At 41.6% G+C, this 21,167-nt stretch overlaps 1 protein-coding gene across 1 annotated transcript in view; it reads left to right on the forward strand.

Moving 5' to 3' along the window:
* Enpp3 (ectonucleotide pyrophosphatase/phosphodiesterase 3) overlaps nt 1-20,455 on the forward strand; it is a 73,627-nt gene extending 53,172 nt beyond the window's left edge. The window contains exons 17-26 of the mRNA XM_087911394.1: nt 233-299; nt 1,349-1,436; nt 5,248-5,426; nt 7,130-7,181; nt 8,610-8,764; nt 14,562-14,697; nt 15,483-15,560; nt 16,566-16,698; nt 18,409-18,565; nt 20,204-20,455. Of these exons, the coding sequence (XP_087767520.1) occupies nt 233-299; nt 1,349-1,436; nt 5,248-5,426; nt 7,130-7,181; nt 8,610-8,764; nt 14,562-14,697; nt 15,483-15,560; nt 16,566-16,698; nt 18,409-18,565; nt 20,204-20,374 (1,216 nt within the window). The 3' untranslated portion in view covers nt 20,375-20,455. The remainder of the gene's footprint in view (nt 1-232; nt 300-1,348; nt 1,437-5,247; nt 5,427-7,129; nt 7,182-8,609; nt 8,765-14,561; nt 14,698-15,482; nt 15,561-16,565; nt 16,699-18,408; nt 18,566-20,203) is intronic.
* The last annotated feature ends 712 nt before the right edge of the window (nt 20,456-21,167 follow it).

A 21,167-nucleotide genomic window follows, 5' to 3' on the forward strand; every position in this document is an offset into this window, starting at 1 on the left:
CTAGCAATCTTTGGGTTCTCTTTGTAAAAGCTAGAAGTCTCGTTCTTTCTGTTTTACTCTTTGGTTTATCGAAGGCTGTGAATTTGACCATGAAAACATATGTGTTTGATTGGCAAAAAAAAAAAAGTGATTTTGAAAACAGAAGCTAAATAAGTAGTCATTAAAGTTTGACTTAGAATGACATCTTCTACCAGTACACTGACCAGTGCATAATAATGTCACATCTTCACAGGGGCCCAACGAGTTCAAGCTGTGGAGGAGGTAATCATGGCTACAACAACGAATTTAAGAGCATGGAGGTAAGCCTGCAGCTTTTAAACAGAAACAAGGCACCAGTGAGATAAGAAATAACTACACAGAAGGAATGTATGGCTTGGCATACAGGGCAATGTGCTGTGGTCCAGAGAAATCATAGAACAGGGGCAGGCTTGGGGTAGGTGTCTCCGAGGATGCTATGCAACTTTAACTAATGGGAAAGAGTTGATGATCCCTGGGGAACATTTGAGCAGAGTCTCCATGATAAAACAACTTTTACAGTATTAAGGGAATAGTGAGTGTCCCATGCGAAACAAATAACCAGTGTAGAGGCCCTAGTTTGGGGCATTCATCACTTGTTGGGTACAGGGAGCCTTGGCAAACTACTGGAAGCTGTTGTCACTGGCTGCTGCTGGTTGGAAAGGAGGAAGCAAGAGAATAGCTGGGCATGCAAGTCTGAAGGGCATAGTCACTGTGCAACGAGAGATGGTGAATAGCAGTCAAGAGTCATGCTGGAAATACGGTTTGCATCACAGCTGAGAGGGATTGGTGCAGATAACAGGTGGAACCTGCTTTAAAAATCATTTCTCCTCCTTAAAAGAGATTCTTACAGAGGCCTAAGGAGCAAAGAGGGACTGTCCCAGGAGGAAATGTGTAATGAGTCTTTCTGTATCCCACCAGCCAGCTCCCAGATAATGACACGAAGGCATGTCATTAATTATGAAAACTTGGCCTTTAGCTGAGGCTTGTTGCCAACTAGCTCTTATAACTTACACTAACCCACATTTTTAATAAACTATGTTCTACCATGTGACTTTATCTCTATCTTATTCTGTGTGTTAGACTCATTCGGCGTCTGGCTTGTCTCTTCTTCCTCCTTTCCAGAGTCCTCTCTGTCCCCAGAAGTCCTGCCCAAATTCTTTCTGCCTAGCTATTGGTCATCTAGCTCTTTATTAAACCAACCTGAAGGTGCCTTGGCAAAGACATATCTTCACAGTGTAAATGAATATTCTGCAACAGAAATGTATGATTCTTTCTGCACCTTGTGAATTAGATGTCATCTAGTAATAATGTAATAACTCTTACCATGTAGGCAATCTTTTTGGCACATGGACCCAGCTTTAAAGACAGCATTGAAATTGAACCATTTGAAAATATTGAAGTCTATAATCTACTGTGTGGTGAGTATGTTTAAGTCAGCTCACGAAAAGGACACAGAGTTTGTAATACATTTCTAACTTGAAATTAGGGATAAATTGAAGGCTGCCTGCCCTGTATTGAGAAGATGGGAAGCAGAAAGATAAGGAAGATTTCGTAATCAGAATTTTTCAGTTACATAAGTGACTCCTTTTGCTTTACTAATCATGATAAATTTGTATCTTAGGAAGCCAAGATTTTGAAAAATAGTTTAGTGATTAAATGATAATTCTAAAAAATTAGAAAAATAAAATAACAATTCCAATTTTTGAAAAGATAAACATACCTGAGTCCTAGGAGATGTGTCAGTCAGGAAAGTGCTTGCTGCACAAGCGTGAGGACCGGAGGTCAGACCCTCAGCACACCTGTGGTCATTGATGGAACAGACTCAGGCAGACTCCTGGGGTTCACTGGTCATCCGGCCTAAACAGCTGGTTCAGTTTCACTGAGAGACCAGGTCTCAAAATAGGAAGTTGAGGGAGGTTGAAGAAGAAACCTGACATCAGTTCTGGTCTTCATATGCACACACATACACATGCACTTGCACACATACACATATACACATGCATGCATGTATATATATATACATATATGTATATATATGTATATATACATACACACATATACAAACTCAACTAAAACATGCCTTCCTATTATTACAAGGAGAAGTCTTCTGAAACTAAACGGGGTAATAAAGTCTCATTTTGCTTGACACTTGTTATTACATTAAGTGTTAAAAAACAATGAGAATTAGTTGTCCCGGAACTAAACCTCCTTCTACATGCTTGCCTTAGTCTAACACACCAGCAGATCATTCACTTAGACGGTCCAAGGAGGGAGGAGCTGCAATTTCACTGTTTGTTGGACACAGACAAATTCACAATTGTTTTTCTTAATCTTGCTCTTAGCTCATCATAACTGAATGTGACTCAGAAGGACAAAAAGTCTCTGTTTGAACACAGGGTGGGGGTTGGTGAGGTGGCTCAGCAGGTAGAGGTGCTTTCTGAGTCCAGTTCTGGAATACACATGGGAGAAGAAGAGAACAGATTCCCACAAGTTGTCCTCGGATCCCTGCATGTATGTTGTGACACATGTGCCCTTCCCCATCACAGTAAATATGTTAAATAGATGGCAGACAATGACATGCATAAGGGCAATACGACTTTAAAAACTATATATCACAGCCTTAGCAACTTAAGTTCTTGGTCCCCGTAGCTGGACTTGGATCAGGGATGCTGGCCTTGTTGGGGTGATCAGAAGGAATTGGATAGGGCTCAGGGAGGTCTTCAGTGGTAGGCTGTCTCGGAAATCAAAGATTCATAGCCCTGAATGCGCTACAGAAAAAACAAGTTGAAGAAGTTAGGTCAAGGGAGCATGCTCATTCAAATTGGCCCTGAAAAAGATAGAGGAAAGTCCCTCTTACATCTCTACATGTATCTCAGGGATTTTAGGGTATAAAGCGCTTTTAGGAAGGGAGTGAGGCAGGCCGGAGTGATGATGGTCAGAAATCTGTGTGCATGGAGTGACCTTACTCATTCCGGGAGACATGTGGTTTTATGTTCTAATGAGTGCCCCGTAGCGGGCTTTGTTTTTGCTGTCGCCCTGAGTCAGTTGTCTGAGGGTCCTTTGTTCTACCCAGATAGGAGTCGCGGGTAGACAGGGAGGAGCTCTGCAAGCGCTAGCTTCTGGCAGCTTCTATTTTTGTCTAGTTCTACCAGAGTTTGGTGAGCAGCAGCAGCAGCAACAACAGCTGTAGTCAAAGCAGCAGCAGGTAGCGCCCTCTAGTGTTCAGTCCTCATGCAGGTCTTGTGTATCGGGATCTTGGCAACAGGAGCGTTGCACTCCTCAGGCAGGACTTTGAGACCTTAGGCTGTGAGACTTGACAGCCCTCTGCAACTCACTTGGTGGCCAAGGTCCACATGTGCTCTTCTCTGGCTCCCTAGTGCTGTTTATCCTTCGTCAGTACTGACTGTCCACTCTCTCACCACGTGCACCTTTTGCTCTTTCCACTACCCTTACTTGTGCCCAGGCTGCTTTCTCAGCTTGGCTGGCGCCAGACTGCTCAGAGTGGCTGTCTCTGCTGGGACTGTTTGGGTCACCTAGACAGGTCACTCCGGAGGTTGGGGTACCACTGTTGCCGCCTTCTTCAGCTGCCAAGCAATCCCCTGCCTTGAGGCTTTCACAGCCTGGTTTGCGGCCTGCTCGGCACTGGCTGCCACTGCTATTCTATTGCCTCTAGTATTCGGCTGTCTTCCCATGGGCTCTGTGGCTGCTTTCTTTGTGCTACAAACCCAGTCTGCAATACTGGCAATAGACCAGAAGGACCACTCATGCAAAACAAGCCTTATTTGGGGGTGGGGGTTGCTGATACTGTAGCATCAGGGGGGAGGCGGTGCAGGAGACCACCTTCCAGCCCACTCACTGAGTGACCTGCAGCGTATTTGGACCAATCACAGTCATACGTCTGGGTCAATCACACCTTTGCCTCCCAGCACCAATTACCATTTTCGAAACTTGTGCCTCTTACCAATTGTAGTCACCCTTAGATGGAGGGGCAGTGGCTCCTCTCTGACGCAGGTGGGAATGACTGCAGGATCAACTACAGTTCGTAGTGGGTTCCAACAATACAGTGTTCTTTAGGAAGTATTTGAAGCTTGGTTCTGCCTTCAGGAGCCGAGCACGCCAGCCGCAGTCTTGGGCAGGAAGGCACCTGTGGAGTGTTTGAGATAAGCGGGTGTTAGAAAAGCATTCATGTTGGCTGTTAGACAGCGTACTTTCCCTTGAGGCAGCAAGGACAGCAAGAGACAATCCAACAGCTGCTCACTGGGGAGCTGTACGGCCCCTCCCCAATGTCTTTGCTCATTTAGAGAAAAACAGAGAATTTATTATCAACACTAATAGTGATTTTCAGTAGATTTAAACAGCTTTGAGAGTATTAATGCTTGCGGAAAAGTGACTTGCTTTTATCTGTTTCACCAAAGCTAGTTAACTAGACTCGAAGAAGATCCTCTCCAGCAACAAGGGTTAGTTAGGGCGAGTTTCAGATGACCCCGTTATCATCCAGAGCTTCTAAAATGACGATGCCTGTAAAATATTTGATATGATTTGTTTTTATAGGAAAAATAGAAAAAGTTCTCTTAATAAGGAACAAAACTGCTGTTTTTTAAAAAATTATGCTAGGTGTGTGTTTGCATGGGGATAACTTATCGGAATCACGTGGGTCCTGGGGATCAAACTCAAGTCACAGGGTTGGCAGCAAGTGCCTTTACCTACTGAGCCATCTCGTTCACCTCTCTCCAGCTCCAGAACATTATTTTGGCACACACCTCTAATCACAGGTCTAGGGAGGCTGAGGCAGGTGGATCTCCGGAGTTTCAGGCCAGCCAGGTCTATACAGCCAGTTCCAAGCCAACCAGGGCTACACAATGAGATCCTGTCTCAACAACAACAATAATAACAAATAAAAACAATAAAGAGTATAACTTTTAATACTCAGCACTCACAGTGTGCTTAAGGGGCAAAGTGATTTTTTAAGTAATGCAGTTTGTCTCTAGAGAAATAAGTTCATGGAGGTTACAGTGGTTCATAATGCAGAATACCCCAGTGTAGACAGGCAAGTAGCTAGTGACTTCAGGGGATGGAGGTCAGTAAACTAAGTCCTAATATAACTACATTGCAGCAGACTTTATAACAGACATTAAACTCCGGGTGGCTTTCCCGCATGTCCCACAAAAGAGTTGTTCCCTTCCCCATCCAAGTTAATGTGAACTTATTACTGTTACTTTTAAAAAACAGATCTCCTACACATTCAGCCAGCCCCAAACAACGGCACCCATGGGAGCCTAAACCACCTTCTGAAGGCACCGTTTTATGAGCCGTCTCATGCGGGAGAACTGTCAACACCTTCTGTCTGTGGCTTTACTACTCCACTGCCTACAGACACACTGAGCTGCTCCTGCCCCGAGCTGCAGCCTGTAAGTAACAGCTTCATGTCTTTGCAAGAATGTAAAGGGGCCATCGGGTTTACATTCTGGCTGGGAGGCTTGCTGAGTAACTGTCTGTTGTTTCTCTGACCCTCAAGAAGTGAGAGAGTACAGTGCATGGGCTCTATGGTTAGGGATGTGAGTGTACTCTGGGAACGGGACAGCATTGTTGAGAAGGGTTCGTTTTCCTGTGTGTTAACTCACCTTAGACATTCAAAATAGTAATCTTGACATTCTCTTTGAGTTCCCATTCAAACCATTTTCTTTTTTTAAAAATAATGATTTTATATATGAGTGCTCTATCGGCATATATGCTTTTATGCCAGAAGAGGGCATCAAATCCCTCTGAGATGGTTGCTGGGAATCAAACTCTGGAAAGGCAGTCACTGCTCCTAACCGCTGAGCTATCTTTCCAGCCATTTCTTTACAGTTTAAGAATCAGGTACTCTCTTCAGATACTTAGAACAGGGGGAGTAGGGGTTAGACACACTCAGCAGTGTGTGTGCTGGGTGGCATTGTTTGAACAGTGGTGCAGAATCTACCAGGAAAACTGGCAGTACGTACTGCGAGGGTCCTTTTTAATATAGTAAGTTCTGTGCTAGGTCCAGAAGTAAGGCTTCAGATACCAGGACATTGTTGATAAGGGAAAGTTTCACTGCTAGGAAGTAACCCAAGGACAAGGAATCAGAAGAATAACGTAAAATGTAAATGACAAAGGTAGGGATTGTTCCTCATTGTTGTGGGTGAAGACTTTAAAGGATCAAAGTCCAATAAAATTTTTCAAAAAATAGTAAATCCATCGGAAAAGGTCCTAGTAGCGGCGTGGAGTTCTTTTCTGTGTGTATATCTTCAGATGGCGATTTTCTACTTCCTCTTCCAGATAACTTCAGTGGAACTGCCATAAAAATCATTAATAACATAAAATGGGCAATGTGTTCCATATTTCAGAGATAAAGGGGGATCAAGAGAAGTGAGACATACTACTATTCAAGATCTAGCAAGCCTATCTGACTGTAACCCCAGAGTCCCTTTCTGTAAAGAATGACTCTTGTTGTTTAAAATGTGGCCCCAGAACTGACCTATATGTCTCTTCTAAGTTGGAAAGACATGCAGGATCTCAGGCCATCCTCCAGGCTTGCTGAATCAGAATTTGTTTTGGTTTTTTGTTGTTATTATTGTTATATGTTTTGTTTTGTTTTTTTGAGACAGGGTTTCTCTGTGTAGCTTTGGGGCCTGTCCTGGAACTAGTGCATGTAGATCAGGCTGGCCTTGAGCTCGCAGAGATCTGTCTACATCTGCCTTCTGAGTGCTGGGATTAAAGGCATGTGCCACCACCGCCCAGTCCCAGAATTTGAACTTTAGCAAGTCCTTCAGGCATCTGTATTCACAGGAAAGTTTGAGAAGCATCAGGATGCAGCCATTCCAGTTTAACCCCAGCTGTTGCCACAATGCTTTTTCCCATTAACAATATCTTTGCGAACACACACACACACACACACACACACACGCGCACACACACACTGTGACAGAAATACCTCTGTGTTTCTGAGTGGTGACATAATTGGAATTTAGTGACAAATTAGTCTTTCTTCTTTGTTCAGTGGTAAAGCACTTCGTGCCATTGCTGCAGAAATATTCTTGGTCATTCTTTAAAACACTAATTTATTTCTTCCCTTCTCTCTCTCACCTTGCAGGATGATCGAGTAGAACAAGTTAATCAAATGCTAAATCTCACCGAAGAAGACAGTAAGTCAATAAAAACTATGATACTTAGAGCTACACGACGTTGCCCTTTGAAGGGTTTTCAAATTAAACTCATAAAAACTTTTGAATGTAGATTTTAAGGACACTATACAAGAGGAACAAGCAAACACATACAGAATTCAATAACAGGGTAGATAGCTTGGAGCTACAGTGTTCCCAGGAACATTCTTGAAATGGTTGTGCCTCATCCATGTCTATTATTCCCTTTCGAAGATATGAACAGATAACAATGCTGAGTTTGAACCTGATCTCTGTAGCTTTCCTACTGTCTCACCTCAGGGACATCTAATTTTGTTGTATCTTCATCTACAGTAGTTGTACCTACTTCATGTAGTTGTAAAGTTTTTTAAAAGTCTGTGGAGAGAATTTAGAAGCATCTCTTACATCACTGTTACCATTATGTATTATTTTCTAAGTATTAAAGTCAGGGTTCCTCAGCTGCATCATTGGTAAACTAGGGATACAGTCATTTCTAATATCTATAGAGATTGTCCTTGGACCCCTTGTGGATGCCCTGAGTCTGAGGATGCTGAAGCTTTTATAGAACATGGTATGTGCATGTGACTTCTGCATATCCCTGCAGAAACTTTACACCATTTTTGAATTACCTACAATAACCAATAGCAGTATAAATGCTCTGAGAATAGCTATTGGTATATTTATCTGGGGGTGAATGATAAGAAAAAACTTGCTCATGTGCAGTTGAAATGTAATTTTCTAGATATTGTTAAGATGTTTTGGATGAGTTATATAACCGCATACAAGCACAAACACAGAAACAAATAAACTCTCTTCAGCTCTCCAGGATGCTAAAACACTGTAAACAAGGTGACTTTGATGACAGAAATTGGCTTCACTAAGTTCTGCAAATGAAGTTCAAAGTCAAGGTGCCAGCAGATTCCAGCAGGAGGTTCCTACTTTCTCATCAGAACCTCCCATAGCGGAAGTGGATAGTGACTCTCTCCAGGGTCTCAGCTCTGAGGGTCAAATCCCACTTACGAGGGTTACATGTCACAGCCTGCATCACCTAAAAGTTTCACCTCCAAACACCATCCCCTGGAGCATAGTATGTCAGCGTGACCATGACAGTTATTGAGGTGAATCATCTGCCCTCCAAAATATGCACCTTTGGCTTTGAGCCTCCTTTGCTCTTAAGCTGTATTTTGTGAGCTCTTCAACAAGGAGCTAAAGAAGGCAGGCTTCAGGTCTCTGCTTAGACCCTGGGTTGGCCCAGTTACTTGTTCGAACTTCCCGTTTGCAATGGGCACAACAAGATGATAACCCTATCTCATAGGGTTGCTGTAAACTATTAACCCATCTCCCTGACATATAACCCCCTATTCGGAGAGTGGAAGTCACTGTGTACCATTTTGCTGATGTCACAAACGTTTTATGTCCTTTTCGTTTTAGTCACAGCAACAGTGAAAGCAAATTTGCCATTTGGGAGGCCCAGGGTGATACAGAAGAACAAAGAGCACTGTCTCCTTTACCACAGGGAATACATCAGTGGATTTGGCAAAGATATGAAGATGGCCATGTGGAGCTCATACACAGTTCCCAATCCGGTAAGCTTGGAGCCCGGTGACCAGTGGGCAACGGAAAGATTTGAACTCTAAACTCTGTAAGGGTTGAGTCCTGGTTTGCTGAAGAGTTCACAAAGAGAGCACAGACTCCCTGACACTTACAAGGAAATGCTACCGTTCTGATATAAAGGCCCTCATAGGTGGCGTATGGGCACAGAGAAGGAAGACATTGTGCTGTACCTGGAGAAATTAGAAATAACAATTTAGGCCAGTCGGCTGAGTGGTAAGGAAGTGGGAAAGGACGACTCAAACAGAGGCAAAAGGGGGTTCAGACTATTTTCCTGCTCTCCCTCGAGTAGGTGGTAGGTGCATCTTGGAGGTGATGGTGACTTATATAAAGCTTCCTGTCCCTCTGATTATCTAATAAGCATTTTCCTGTGTGCCGTGAACTGTGAGAGGCACAGTGTAAATGCTGTCTAGCCCTCCCTGGAAGGACCTAGCGCTCTAGAACATTGTATGTACATATGTTCTGTGTCACAGATCTCTTTAGCCTGAAGTTGAGAACTTGCTTAGGTAAATCTCCTTCCCTATTTACTCTTTGGCAAGCCCCTAATCCTCTAAATAGTATTGAGATGGTTGGGTGCCCAACCATCTGAAGAAAATATTAGGTTTTATCTCATGCTATATACAGAGGTAGCTTGCTGATTGACCTATAGGCCTAAATACGATGGACAAATCCGTATTTTTTCATTTATAATTTTTATGACCTTGGGGCTTTGGGGAATAATACATACAAAATGACAAGGGAATTTAATTAGACTATATTCATGCTATTATGAATAGAAATGAAAATCATAGATGGGACAGTGAATTTGTATTGGGTATAGAAACGAGGGACGAATAACATGAATAGCAATTAGGGTCTAAGACAGACAGCCAACCCCTGTACAGAAACAAGAGGACGGCAGGCAGCTTAGAAAATGCACAGTAAAAGTGATTCAAGTCATTCAGTCTCATTAGCAATCAGGGAAGTGTGGATGAAATCCATCCTTGAACTCCTTGAGTCGGGGGAAGAGTTTCTTTCACGTCTACAGGACGGGAACTGCTCACTGAAATGTGTGGATTTGGTGAATTAGTCTCAACACTGTAAGGACAAAGCTGTACCACCAAGCAGAAGAGTGAAGAAATAGCCAGGAAGTCGTGTGTGTGTGTGTGTGTGTGCGCGTGTGTGTGTGCGCGCGCAGGCATGTATCTGTGTGTGTAGAAAAATTGTAGTATTTAACAGTCAAAAACTCATGACAAACTTTAGCTATTTCTGCTCTTGCTAAAGGCACCACTTCATTTATAGAAAGGAAGTAACTGGCTTCGTTTAGTTTATCTACTCTTACTCTTCTTAGTCCAATTAAGGAAATTTGCAGAAAAATAAGCATATTTTTCTACTGCCCGTTAAAGCTGTCTGGGTCCTGAAAACCAGCATTACAGCCAACAATGATTCAGTTGTGACCATTGCTAACAGGGTGCCAATGTTTGTTTCCCAATATGGGTAAATATTATACAGTTACCTGAGTTCCTACGTAGGCTGGTGGCCCCGTTACTCTCTTAATGGGCACACTATTCAGGTGTTTGTGCTGTTTTTCCAGCTTCCCTTAAAATAATCTTTAGTTTGTGTTTGCTTTAGAGAGGGCCAGCAAGTTCAAGGTCAGTTTCCTTATCCAGTCCCTGATCATGAGAAGTCCAGGGAGCAGCGCTTGCTTGGAGTTAAGGGGGATGCTTGTTTTTGGTGCCTCCCCTTGCCGCCCGGCATTCTTGAATTTACTAGGGCAGTGGAGGATGACAAAGGCAGAGATTGTATCTGGGTTCAGACTAGGTGATCCGTAAAGGCCTTCGTTGCATTGTAAAACCAACATCTGTGTTACCAAAAGACCCTGCCCATTCTCTGATCCCACAGAGGTGTTTGTGTATTGTTTCCCTCCACGTGACAGGATGGAATTCTAGCAATTTTCTGCTTTCTAATTCAGAAATTACCCTCTCTGTGTGTTGTGGTTGAAGAAAATTACATAGGAGGATGTTTGGAGCTTCACATCAAATGTCATAGATCAGCTCTGCGTCTGAGAAATCAAGCTTTAAATAAGCGCTTTTGGAGCAGGGGCGCAATTGTTTCGTCTTTAAGTTTTATGGCGTCTGTGTTTTTCTGTGGTTTGGGTGGCTGTTGTCATTTTGGTTGTTTTCACAGACGAGTTCTGGGGGAGGAATTGTGACTTGAAATCACGGTCCTCCCACAACAACTTCTGGAAGCATTAAATCTGGTCTGGGTTTGTTTTGGTGTTGATTCTGGGCCTACGCAGTAGGAGGATTTGAGTTACTTGTCTAAGTAGATAAAAAAAAATAATGAAAATAAAGCAAAAATTATGGTGGTTGTTTAAAGGAGATACTTCATTAATGTAGTATGAAATTGAAACTTTTTTGATTAAAAAGTTAATATTGAAAAATACCTATCATTTTATAATATAATATACACATATTCTTATTTACATATAAGCGCTATATATATAATATGCATATATATGTATATATATCATAATGTATGTACACATCTCCCACATTATTAGGAACTCTTGTGTGTGTGTGTGTGTGTGTGTGTGTGTGTGTGTGTGTGTGTATGTTTGTGGGCACACATGTGGTGGTCAGAGGATGACCTTAAGTACTGGACCTCATCTTTTATTTTATTTGAGACAGAGTCATTGTTGTCCATGGCTGAGTAAGCAAAGATAGCTGGACCTCAAGCTTCCAGAGTCTCTCCTACTTCCACTGCATTGTGCTGAAGGAGCCTCTGGATTGCAGACAAGCACTATAGGGCAGGGCTGGGGATCAGAACTCAGGGCTTCACACTTACTGCAAGTCCCTGCTACTGAACCAAGTGGGGATTATTGCAAAGCCCTCTTGGGTTCTGAAAATTATGAACTAATCATGTTTGTAAGTTTTTAAATAGCTAGGGACAATACATGTCCCAGACTTTTTTTGAAGTACAAGTCATTTTAAATAGTACCATCAGTGTGTGCAGTTGTTGACTTTACTACAGGACACACTATAGTGTAGTTGGTTGTTTGTATTATTCTTTGGCTCTTTGAGCCCCCCACCTCCCAGTTTCCAAATAATCACACACATGGAGTCTTTTTCTTATTTAAAGATGTCTGGCCTTAGCTTGGCTTATTTCTAGCCATTTTTCCCCTTAAATTATCCTATCTACCTTTTGCCTCTCGGCTTTTTATCTTTTTCTATTTATTTTTTGCTTTTTTGAGACAGGGTTTCTTTGTAGCTTTGGAGTCTGTAACATGAGGGCCCGCTTGTTGGGGTATCTGTTCCCACCTGGTACCCCACAGCCGGCAAGTCCCAGAGAAAATCAATCACACAGAGATCTCTATAAGTTATAAAGCTGATTGGCCCTTTAGGTCAGGCTTCTTGTTAACTCTTATAACATATATTACCCCATTATCCTTATCTATGTTAGTCACACGGCTCAGTACCTTTTTCAGCTGGGCAGGTTACATGCTGTCTCTTTGGTGGTCTGCGCAGGAGTGGCAGAGGAACCTTCTTGCTTCCCAGAATTCTCCTGTTCTCATCGCCCCGCCTCTACTTCCTGTCTGATTTTCCCACCTATACTTCCTGCCTGGCCAATCAGCGTTTTATTAAAATACATGATTGACAGAATACAGATAATTCTCCCATACCAGGAGTCTATCCTGGAACCAGCTCTGTAGACCAGGCTGGCCTTGAACTCACAGCGATCCACCTGCCTCTGCCTCCCAAGTACTGGGATTAAAGACATGTGCCACCACTGCCCAGCTTAGAAAGCACATTTCTAATCCAGTCCACCGGCATAGAACTACTGCCCTAGGTGGCCTGACTTCTACTTTCATGTCATATATACATACATGATTTTATGTAGCTATAGAAATAACACAACCACACATAATAGAAAGCATATAGTTGTTTTTCAGAGACTGCCTGAATTTGCTTAATATAATTATCTCTTGATGCATCTGCCTTTCTTGCCACCACATAGCTTTATTCTTCTTTACGACAGAATGAATTCCATTGTGCATATGCAGTATGTTTTCTTTCGCTGAGCCCCTGCACAACTGTACTGAATCATCCGGCAGTAAACATGATTTTAACTATCTCAGCGGTGTGTTGGCTAGGAGCCCTCCAACAAACACCTAGGAATATAGCGGAGTCGTATATGTGGTAGATCTCGTGTTCAGTTGTTTCTCTTTTAAGGGAAGTTCCCGACTGTTTTCAAACTAACTTCTGAGTACTTCTTGTAAGTTCTTCCGTGTCTTCATTATTAATGTTTCTTTAAGAGCTTTAGAAGAAGGCAAAGGCAACAGTACGGATTTAATCCAGATGAGACCTGTACTGTGCTCCTGGGAAGAACTTTCCTACTGAAGCCTTGCAGTGTGCCCGCATTTCCAGTCTCCGCCTGGCTTCCCCAGTTCCCTTATCATCAACTGTCACACGGTTATCGTCAGCTGTCTCACGGATTAGACAGACACCCTTGCTGACATTTGCTGTAAGCACAACATAGTGAATAAGAAACTGGACAAGCTTAGCACAGTTTTCTTTTTAAATGTATTATTTCAAGATTATTTCTTCAGGAAAATATCCGTCAAGTGTAGAATAAAAATATCAAAGCCCCTGAAAAATGGAAGCAAGTAGTATTTTTTTTTTACTTATTTATGAGTGTGTGTTCTCAAATGTGGTGACCACAAAACACGTTATCATCATGCATGTGGAGTCAAGGCAGCAATGACATTTGCATAATAATTCTGTGGATGAGGTTCAGTATTAGTCTTTAAATGTGATTTAAAATGAAATTATATCTTTTAAATCTATTTTATGATTTATCTTACAAACTTATTTTACTTCAAAATTAAGGATGCTTGGCAACTGGGGATGTAGTTCAGTTGGTAGATTGCTTGCCCAGCAGGCATTATCTCTGGGTTTATTCCGCACCACCATATAAATAAGACTTAGTGGAACATGCCTGTAATTCCTTGGAATGTGGAGGTATGGAGGATCAAGAATTAAAAGTCATCCTTGGATATATAGCAAGTTCAAGGCCAACCTGGTATGCCTGAGACCCTTTGTCATATTTGTATATGTTATATTTATGTTACAATGCATCTATTATATGCAATGTATAAAATATATTTCTATTTTATATGTTTAGATAACTACAGATCTTTGTATGCTTATTAGAATTTCTTGCCCAGTTTAGAAACAATGTAGCTAATTCGTATCTACACATATATATGTGTACCAACTGTCTGGATGGTGCCTACAGGGCCAGAAGAGAGTGTCAGATTCCCTGGAAATTAAGTTGCAGACAGTTGTGAGCTGCCAAGTGGATGCTGGGAACTGAACCAAGGGCAGCCAGTGTTGCTAACTACTGAGCCACCCCTCCTGCCCAATGCTTTCCACCTACATCTTATTTGCATGTACAAACATTGCCTTACAGAGAAGTTCAATCCTGAAAAATATTTTGTTTTTCAGCAACAGTTCCCATTCTTTCTTTACTCTCAGTTCAGGTTTTATTCTGCAAATGTTCTCTTCCAAGGTATATTTGACTTGTCCTCCCAACGTCCCCTAACCAGAAGGGAACCACACAAGAAAACAGAGCCGAACACATCCATTCCTGTTGCTAGCGTAGATCTGATTCACTAAGAAAATAGGAAGAGGGTAAATGAAAACCAGTCTAGGGAAGTCACAAACCAAATAAGGCAGTGGGCGAGCCACAACCGTGGGTGTAATTCTTTTCCCCTTCTCTCTCTTCCAACAGGGAGACACATCACCTCTTCCTCCCACTGTCCCAGACTGTCTGCGGGCTGATGTCAGGGTTGCTCCTTCTGAAAGCCAAAAATGTTCCTTCTATTTAGCGGACAAGAATATCACCTATGGCTTCCTCTATCCTCCTGGTTAGTGAAACACTTTTTTAGAGCAACAGCTAGAAAGCCTCAATCAGCTGGATGTGGCGTGTGCGTTAAACACATACTCCCCGGCCAAATGACCTGCTAGGGCTGCCTGAGAGGCTTCGATGGCCACGGGCTGGGCCAGAGGCGGTATAACGGTTTCCTTAAAGATTAATATTTTTTTTCTGTGGAAACCACACATTAGCTGTAATGAACCCCAGATGTTTAGGGAGTTCAGTAGGTTTAAGTTGAAGTTTACAACTGAAGGATTTTGGAAAAGTGACGCAAGCATCTAAGACAACATTGTCCCTGGCGTACCGCCTGGGCGCAGGTCCGTGCAGAGAATGCAGCTGCACCTTGGTGCGGAGAACCGGGCCTGGGGCCTGGTCTGTCAGCTGAGCTCCGGATCTGAGAGCTTTGAACCGTAGATTAAGCAGCCAAGTGAATTTCAAACTGTTTTGATTTTGTTTTTTAAAGACGTGATCTCTCTTAAGGTCACATGGAAAACCAGTGGCATTTTTTTTTTTAAAAAAATAACAAACTCAAACCTCTTTTTCCTGCTGTCAGGGAATGTCGTTTTCACAGTTTCATGAGAATTTCAAGAATTTCAGTTTCTGGGAATGGGTTTACTCCTGGTATGTGACTCTGGTTTTTAAGTCATGAACAAAAAGAGTTGACTAGTAGATTCATGCTTTAGAGATTTGGAATTTTAGATGCAAAGAGGCTTAATGAAAGCAAAGAACTAGTCAACTGAAATCGTATATTAAAGTATATTTACATTTATTTTACAGCATTCAATAGAACTTCCAACAGTCAGTATGATGCTTTAATTACGAGCAATTTGGTTCCAATGTACGAAGAATTCAAAAGTAAGTGTCTAGCCTCTTTGGTCCCACACTGGGCATTCGACTTATGCTGGACTGGCACTCAGTTCTGACCCATGGCTCTGCCCTGGCCTTTGTACCCAAACCTCTGTATTCAACCTGTTATTATCTTTCCTTTGAAGCAGGGTCTGGATAAATTGACCAGACTGACCTTGAACTCACGCTGTAGTCCAGGCAGGCCTTGAACTTGTTATCTTTTTTTCTAATCCGACAGTGTAGCTGGGGTTATATACTTGGTGGTATATATGTATTAATCTTAAACAAATAAATTGACTCCCTGGACTGCCAAACTGAACCTATTTTTTGTTGTTTTAGTATGTTATTGATATTGGATCCTTTTATTCTGTTAGCTTAAATACAGGTGCAAAACGTTTGATGTAGTTTCTTTGTTTTTTTTTTTTTCATTTTTTTCGAGACAGGGCTTCTCTGAAGCTTTGGTGCCTGTCCTGGAACTAGCTCTTGTAGACCAGCCTGGCTTCAAACTCACAGAGATCCACCTGCCTCTGCCTCCCGAGTGCTGGGATTAAAGGCGTGCGCCACCACAGCCCAGCTCTTGATGCAGTTTCTTTTTGACTAATTACAATTTTGACTTGCTGTTAGAATTTGATAGCTTTTAAAATTTTGTTTTTATTTCTTAACTGTTAAGAGCTATTCGTAAAGCTAAATTTGACTAACATTCACATAAGTGGTGTAAATATATCCCAGAATGAATAACAAGGCAGCATGTGTGTTCCGACTATTGTCTCATGGTTGAAGGAATTTGGAGACACATTTTGCTCTAATTTTGAGTCTGAAACTAAAGCAATAAAGAGTTACCATGCACTTGGCTGCTTATTTTTGCCACATGAACTACCGTATAGACCATCCGGTCACCACCGACAATTCCCGAGGTGGAATGGGATTCTATTTAAATTCACCAACATAGGAAAACACTTCCAGCTGCTCAGAAGAAGCAGTTACTTTAAAATGCCCTGTTCTTTTATGTCTTAGAAATGTGGGACTACTTCCATGAGGTTCTCCTTACAAAACACGCTGTGGAGAGAAACGGGGTGAATGTGGTCAGTGGGCCGATATTCGACTATAACTATGACGGCCATGTTGATTCTCCAGATGAAATCACACAGTAAGTAATTTGGTTCTTTGATTTAGCAGTAGAGTATTGAAAGGGAAAATCCCAATACTTTAATTATGTAATTGTGTAATCTCCATAGTGTGTAGTAATATACTTAATAGCTGCCAGTTTTCAATTTAAAACCCTAGATATTTAGCAAAAAAAAGTCATATAGCCAAAATTTAAACTAGTAGACGCTGCAAGAGTTTCCAGGCAAAGGTTTATAAAAAAAATTATTAAAAAAGTTATAAACTGTAGGCCAAGACAAGATGAGATTTTCTGAAAGAGATGTAGAAAATCAATGTCATAGCAATAAAGATAGATTCGAACCATCTATAATTGAAAAAAAATGAAATAAAGACTAAGTTTACCTTAGTATATTTCACAGATGCAGTGGGCAATCCACAAGTGTATTTTTCAATATAGGGTGTAAATAGATTTCAGTAGAAAACCAGAAGAACCGAACTACACACCTTAATACTAACCCTGACTACAGTAGACTGTTAGGAACAACTGCTGTACTCGGTGTGCTTTAGCGCTTGGCCATTGCAGGAAGAAGCCTTCCCCATTCCTTCTTTTATTACCAAAATGTCAGAAGGAGAAAACTGGACCCCTGCAGCACCCAGCCCAGATACGCAAAGCTCGGCTTCTGCTTCTGCCTTCTGACAAGGTGAAGCCCAGACTGAGCATGGCGCCAGCCCCTGTGCTGCTTGATGATCTTTCATTTCACTGTTTTTCATTTGTCTGGTTTGGAGGCCAGGTCAGAGGTAACCCAGGCTGGCCTTGAACTCACCTAGTCGCTGAGGATGTCCTTGAGCTCCTGATCCCAAGTGCTGAGGCCATAGGTATTTGCCACCATACCTGACCTGCATTTCATGGTTTAGCTGATTCTGTTTCTCGTCATTTGTTAATATCAAATATTCTCAACGAAATAGGCCAACAAATATCTTGAGAGCGCTTTACTACCTACGAGGTACTTTTCTAAGCATTTGCACAGGTATTGCTTAAACAGCTTGAGGGTAGGTTCTCTTAGGCCCTAGTCAGAAATGAGAAACCAAGGTTTAGAGATTAAGTAACTTGTCTAATAGATTCTTAGCCAACAATCTTTAAAATCCAGACAGCCTGACTCTGAGTCAGGAATATGTTGCTGCCCCTACAAGTTCACATATTTCTTCTAGTGCACCCTTACTTTTCACTCCAACTTTAAAACGTGCATTCATATTTGTGCACCGTCAGTTACCTGGATTACTCCCCAGGTGAACCCTCCATGTTAAAGTTGATTAAACGAGTCTCAGAGGAGCAGATGGCTTCACATGTACAGGGGAGGAGCACAGCCACAGGGATGGGGATCCTTTGCTCTTAGTTCCACACATGCAGGGGAGACGCACAACCACAGGGATGGGAATCCTTTGCTCTTAGCATCTGCTTCATTAGAAGATACCCCTATGAAGTGTGAGGCCAATGGACTTGGGAAACACAGAAGGTAGAATTCCTCGTATTTTAATATTTTATTATAATGATAGAATGACCACTCTTAGAATTCGACAAGGAATTTCTACTCACTGAAGTGGGAGACATAGATGCTGAAACTCTGTTTTCCATACAATCCATGCTTTCCACTTATTCCTTTGGCAGGTTGTTCACCTTGGCATTTTCATAACGCTATAAATCATTTATCCTGCCATTTATACTGATGTCAATTAATTTCAATAATGTTTTCAGGTACGTAGCTGATACTGACGTTCCTATCCCAACACACTACTTCGTGGTGCTGACAAGTTGTAAAAACAAAGCCTACACACCCGACAACTGCTCTGAGTCGCTGGATGTCCTGCCTTTCATCATTCCGCACCGACCCACCAACGTGGAGAGCTGTCCTGTGAGTGTGCCTGGGAGAACCAGGGGCCCAGGAAATTATACTCACATCTATCTCAGCTGGGCTGCCACAAAAGCAGCTCTATCGAACACACGTTTTAGTGCTTTGTGGCTAGAGTTTGGCTTGTCCAAACTCCACAGATGTGCGATCTATAGAATTATTATCAAGCCTGAATCTGATATGTAAACAAGTGTTTATAGCTGAAGGTCTTTGTGTGTGCGTGTGTGTCTGTGTGTGTGTGATACTAACTCTGGTAATAGAACTAGTTTTTTTACTCCACAAGCATTGAAATTTTACACTAAGGTTTATATTAAATTAATGTTTCCATGAATGAATATATAAATAAAAATTACAGTACCTTGAAGCAAGAAGTATTAAACACACACACACACACACACACACACACACACACACACACAGGGAGTTGGAAGGAGAGGGAATTAGAATTTGGAATATAGCACTATGGGTGATATATTTATAATGATAATTATAAGATACTAATGTGGTGGGTTAAAAATACTTGAACCAGTTAGCTGCTATTTTATGCTCACAACTGGACAAAGATAAGGTGACATGGGGATCATCTTCCATTGCCTACAAGGGTATAAACTGGCATAAACATTTTAAGGAATGCTATGCTTAATAGTTTGTGGAGTTATAATTGTATATTATAACCTAACAATTTATAGGTTCAATAACCTAACAATTTCATTTATATGCCCTCAAGATATCTTCTTAAACACGAGGAGAACATTCCAAGTTATTCATCATAATGTTATTTATAAAGTAAAAAAAAACCCATTCCTATCAGCCTGGTAATTTTGAAAAACTTCATTAAATTATGATGAAGAAATATCAGACACTTCAGCAAAAACAAATGACCCTTTTAAAACTGGATTCATCATTATGGAAAGATTATAAACTTTTGTGTGAATGAAAAATAACTGGAAGAGAGCACGTATGGTGGCCTTGGTGTTACTTTGAAAACACAAACCAGTGCTATGTACTATATGTAGTAGCAGTTTAAAAACTCGTTAGAGTCACACGAACTCTTGTAAGTTAGCAGTGTTAGCACTAAACCTAGGAACAAAATAACAATACCTAAAATATATTTCTTTAATGATATCTGTATCTAGGGGCTAGGAAAATAACTCAGTTAGTTGATAAAGCACTTTCCAGGCAAGCTTGAAAACCTGAGCTCAGATCTTCACGACTTGCATAGGAAATTAGAAAATGTGCTGCACACATGCAATCCCAGCACTGGGAAGGTGGAGGCAAGAAGCTCCCTGGAGCTTGGGGGCCGGCCGGAATAACCAAATCCATGAGTTCCAGGTTCAACGAGTAACCTAAAAAATAATGGGAGAACAGCTGATAAAGAATCACAATATCATCATCTGCTCTCCACATACATGTGTGCACACGCACACACATGAACATGTATGCACACCCACACTTGTGACTGCAGCAAGTATACCGTGGGTCTGAGTTTAGGTGGCGAATAATTCTTGTAGTAATTTTGCTTGGTTAAACAAAGTTTAGTCGTATCATTGAAGAGCCACGGCATAAAATAGAGTAATAAAATACCTTCATGCTAATGAAAGGTATGCTGTGTGGAAAACTGTTCTCTGTTTCTTTTTTCAGGAAAACAAATCAGAAGACCTTTGGGTGGAAGAGCGGTTTAATGCACATGTTGCTCGGGTTCGTGATGTGGAACTTCTTACTGGCCTTGACTTTTATCAGGAAAAAGCACAGCCTGTCTCTGAAATTCTGCAACTGAAGACATATTTACCCACATTTGAAACTATTATTTGAATGAATGTATAAAGCAATTTGACAAAATGAAGAAATTTTCTGCCAAAAACATCATAAAATAAAATTTTTTATTTTTTCTTACTCCTTAAAGTCTTCTTGCATATTTTCATTATAATCTATCTTTTTAATTTCCATAAACTGTTGTTAGAAAATCTGTTTGAAAATAATTTTATCTATCCCCAACACACCCCTGACCTGTACACATGCATGTGTGCTGATACCCAAGGAGGCCAAAAGAGGGTGCTGGATCTCATAGAGCTGAAGCTACAGGTGATTGTGCGCTCCTGGTGTGGTTGCTGGGAAAAGGATCCTGGGTTCTTTTCAAGAGCAGTGAGTGCTCTTAACACTAAGCCGTCTTCCCAGCCCTTCTATAAATTACAGAGAGACAAGACTCAAGCTGGAAACCCCTCCATACGTCCAGCAGCGTGATGGTATTCTGTGTGTAGATAGAATTTCTTCCATGTTCCTTTGTTCCAACACAGCTTCAATATGGATGGCAAATTCTGGGCTTTAGTTCCCTCTCTATTTGTAGACAAGTGCTGGATGATTACAACCCTGAACTCTGGAAACCAAGTTTGCCTACATGAGTCTCTGGTAACGGCTACACTGTAGAGTGCTTGACCTAGAAACAAAAAGGCCACTTTCTGTCTTTCCTAGTGATCATATAAAGCTGTATCTCCCTTCTGTACCTCATTATTCATAATAAAGAAATATGTAGGCCAGCGTGGTGATGCATACCTTTAGTCTGCCCTTGGGATGCAGAGGCAAGAGGATCACTGTGACTTTGTGGCCA

The sequence above is a fragment of the Myodes glareolus genome, chromosome 1 (assembly GCF_982192425.1).
Source record: "Myodes glareolus chromosome 1, mMyoGla1.1, whole genome shotgun sequence".
NCBI classification, from domain to species: domain Eukaryota; kingdom Metazoa; phylum Chordata; class Mammalia; order Rodentia; family Cricetidae; genus Myodes; species Myodes glareolus.